The 3,537-nt window shown below is 41.0% G+C and overlaps 1 protein-coding gene across 1 annotated transcript in view; it reads left to right on the top strand.

The window, feature by feature from the left end:
* LOC107100970 (syntaxin-binding protein 4-like) overlaps positions 1 to 3,537 on the top strand; it is a 158,732-nt gene that overhangs the window by 149,538 nt on the left and 5,657 nt on the right. Inside the window, exons 16-17 of the mRNA XM_015399683.1 lie at positions 187 to 381; positions 720 to 862. Coding sequence (XP_015255169.1) covers positions 187 to 381; positions 720 to 862 — 338 coding nt within the window. The remainder of the gene's footprint in view (positions 1 to 186; positions 382 to 719; positions 863 to 3,537) is intronic.

The following is a 3,537-nucleotide window of genomic DNA, read 5'->3' as shown; positions in this document are numbered from 1 at the left end:
CTATGAACCTGTGTTGGTTTCTGAGCTGAGACTCATAAGGAAGGGGTAAGGCTCAGCTCTGAAAAACAACACGTCTTAGAGCAAATATTAATTATGTTGCTAGGTAAATTTTTGGCTAGCTACCTCTGATATGTTCGAACAACACTTAAAAATCCTAACTGCAGCTCCTTGTTTTGAACTTTACAGAAAGCCTGTTTGACTGTGGAGGAGAACACCCGTCTGAAGAGTCGTCTGCAGGCAGCTGAGGCTGGGGCGGTGCAGCGACAGGCCACCACCGCTGAGCAGGACTATGAGGAAGTTATCCAACTGCTGGAGGCTGAGATCAGAGACCTGAAGAACCAGCTAGCCTCCAAGAGGCAAGCCTCTGGAGGAGAGGTTAAAGTAAGTCTAAGGCTGAATCCCAAACCGCCCCTTAACTATCAAAATCAAGTCAGACTAATAACTGTGGAGGGCAACTGGATTGTACGTGGGGGATATAAACATGAAAGGGATGGCCTCTTCCCTCCAATGGGAAGGCAAAGCAGTTGTTCCTATGGCAACACAATGAAGCTGCTTGTGCGTGGCTGGAGCTCTGTGGTGCAGGTTGACATAACAGCAAACATTCGCCATTTCCTTCAAAATAAATCTAACCATGCAAATCAAACTATTACAAAGAGGAACTTCCGTTTAGAGATTAATTACATCTTTTGTCTTTTTCCTAACATGTGATTTTCTGTCAGTGTTACGAAGATGCAGAAACAGCGGAACTGACGTTTGAATACACATGCTTCCTGCGCCACTGTTTCGCCGTTACACTCACTGCCAAATTCCAGGAAGCCTGCAATGATGCAGACTCACTATTTGAGAGCTGGACGGTCCATTGGTCCTGTCCACTACAGGATTTGGGATGGCACTTGTGCAGGACCTTCCGCAGTAACCCGCAAACAAGGGTTAGTGCTTAGAGTTTAGCCTAAAGCTTACATTTTTCGGACTCCCACTAGAGAAGCAGCCATTCAAAATGGTCCTTCTCAGTGAAAAGCCAGCCGAATGGCAGCAAAATCCCCTCCAACTTCCTGCCACTGGCTTTCCGCAGTGCATATTTTTTACTCTGGCTCCACCCTTTCACTGAATTACAGGGTCTGACCAGGAGATAACTCTTCTCTTTAGATCTTAACGTCCACAAATCACGACAGAAATAATATTTTAGATGTTTAAAAACAAATTGTAGGGGACTAGCCAAGGGCCAGTCAAGGAAAGTGGGGACATTTTGAATGGCTACTACTGTACTTTCAGTCCTTCATGTTAGGAGGGATAATGAAACATGCTATTGACTTCAAGCCTTTGGTTTATAAATGCACTAGTAAATCAGAGGTCTTTTAATCATCATTTCATTTAATTAAGGTTTATGGATGTAAGAGAACACCTAAAACACGCTGGACAATGAGGACCAGGGTTGAAGACCTCTGCTCTACAAGATTTCCTCACAAGTGTGCTCCTTTCCTAGCATAAACTCTCTAATTCAGCGTTTTTTTTTCCACAGTTGTCCAGAGAAAACCTTTTTGTTTGAACTTTCAAATTCATCCTTTTTCCCAAATGGCCAAGTCTTCTTTTAAAGCATGTGCATACTAATGGCTGTTTTTATGCATCCATGATGAACACATCATCTGTATACACAGTGGCTCCTAGATTTCCCTGGTGATCCATTACACTAAACTGAAACACATTAACAGAATTTTTAAATTAGAGATTGATTTGGGAGCCTAGATTTATCTGTTTTACTTTAGCACTCCTCAGTGGTTGATCGGAACACTTGAAGATGCACCCAAGAGCATCTGGTGAGAGGAAGGGTCAGCGATATAGACTAACAAGGATGACTAAGACAAAGGAAGAAGATATATAACCTCCAGGACGGCGCTGCTGATTTCCTAACCTTGGGGAAAAGCATCTGGCAGATGATGCCACAGCAGATAGGGGTAATCCCATGCAGACAATTCTTCTCAGATCTGAGTTGCAAGGCCAACACACAAGGCTAACAGATCCGATCCAATAATTCAGTGCATGGTCAGAGAAAAGCTATGGATCAAAGTCATATAGGCAAATCAAAAAAGATGCATCCTGATGATTTAACCAGAGTCACTAACCAGGAAGCAAAGGCAAGAGCGAATCAAAGAAAGTCAAAATGAGAGTTATGAGACTGAACTTCCAACGTTCTGTTTGTTGAGGAGTCAATGAAGCCGGAAGTCGTATAACCTCTTATACTGTATCTCAATTCATTTGCTAGACTGGCTCTACGAAAACTGATGATTTTGTCATTTTCTTCATGGTTCCTCTTCTTCTGGCCTCTGGTTTGGTTGGCCAAGTCTAGCTTATTTTGTTGTCATTTGGGTTTCATTAACGTGTCTCACTCTGAGTCTGACTCAGTTTCCATGGTAATTCACCCAGTGATTTTTTTTTTCTTTTCTTTTTGTTACAGCAGCATATATACATTTCTAGAAAGTAATTTTATAGAGACACAATTTATAGTTTATATTTGATCTTTTTTCAATTGGAAATGATTGTTTTCTTTTTTGGGTGTGGGATTGCACACCTACGCTGCATTGTGCTTCTTCATTGATCACTTTTCATCCTCCCTGACACTTATCTGCATGAACGTCACTGATTTTCTAAAGGAGGGTTAATTTACTTGCCTTAATTGGACCTCAGCTCTTCCATAAAACAGCTCCAATTGTGCTGTTATTGTTCTCCAGACACTCTCCATGGGCCTGCAGATTTTAGTCAGAAGGCTATAGTTGCGTGGGGAGGGTCCATTCTACTTCTTTTTTATATTTAGAACAATCCAGTTACTGTGAATATAGTAATAAGAATGGAAAAATGGGCGAGATTTCAAGAGCCTGAATAATTTTGTTACTTTTCTTGAAATTAAGACACATTAATCAAAGCTTATCATTTAAATGAGATTTTTGTACTTAGTCCATTGAGTCTCATTGAGTCAATGAGTCGCTTCAATAACTTGTTTTCCTCAAGGTAGAAAATTATTGAATCAATTTGACTTGGATGACTTGGTGAACTGTACAGTGCCTTGAGATGACGTGTTGTGAATCGTGTTGTGCTACATAAATAAACTAAATTAAAAATTTCTAGTTAATGTAGATATTTTTCGCCAAAGTACATTAAGAAATGTTTCCGTGTAATAAGAACAGAGCTCGCTCTCTTTTCCTAGGCTATAACAGTCCATTCTTCTGGCTTTTTTTAAACCTGTGGAATTTAACCCTTTTATTATTTATTTATTAATTAAGGACACAGTCAGGGCTTGACCAACAACCCTCCAGTTGCAGGGCAAGCTGCAAAAGTTAAAATTTTGTTTAACGCACCTTGAGAGATAGTGACAACGACGGTGATCAGTCCATCAATCACTCTCATCCCAAGCAGTGTCTATCTCCAGCTGTCTACGGACGAGAGGCGGGGTCCACCCTGGACAGGTCGCCAGTCAATGTCATCTCCTGGCACTTTACAGTTCAAACAGATCATACAGTCAAATTGATACAAAGTTTTCTATCT

Source organism: Cyprinodon variegatus, unplaced genomic scaffold (genome assembly GCF_000732505.1).
Source record: "Cyprinodon variegatus isolate N-32 unplaced genomic scaffold, C_variegatus-1.0 Scaffold1038, whole genome shotgun sequence".
NCBI classification, from domain to species: domain Eukaryota; kingdom Metazoa; phylum Chordata; class Actinopteri; order Cyprinodontiformes; family Cyprinodontidae; genus Cyprinodon; species Cyprinodon variegatus.
This window is presented reverse-complemented; position numbering and strand designations above follow the sequence as displayed.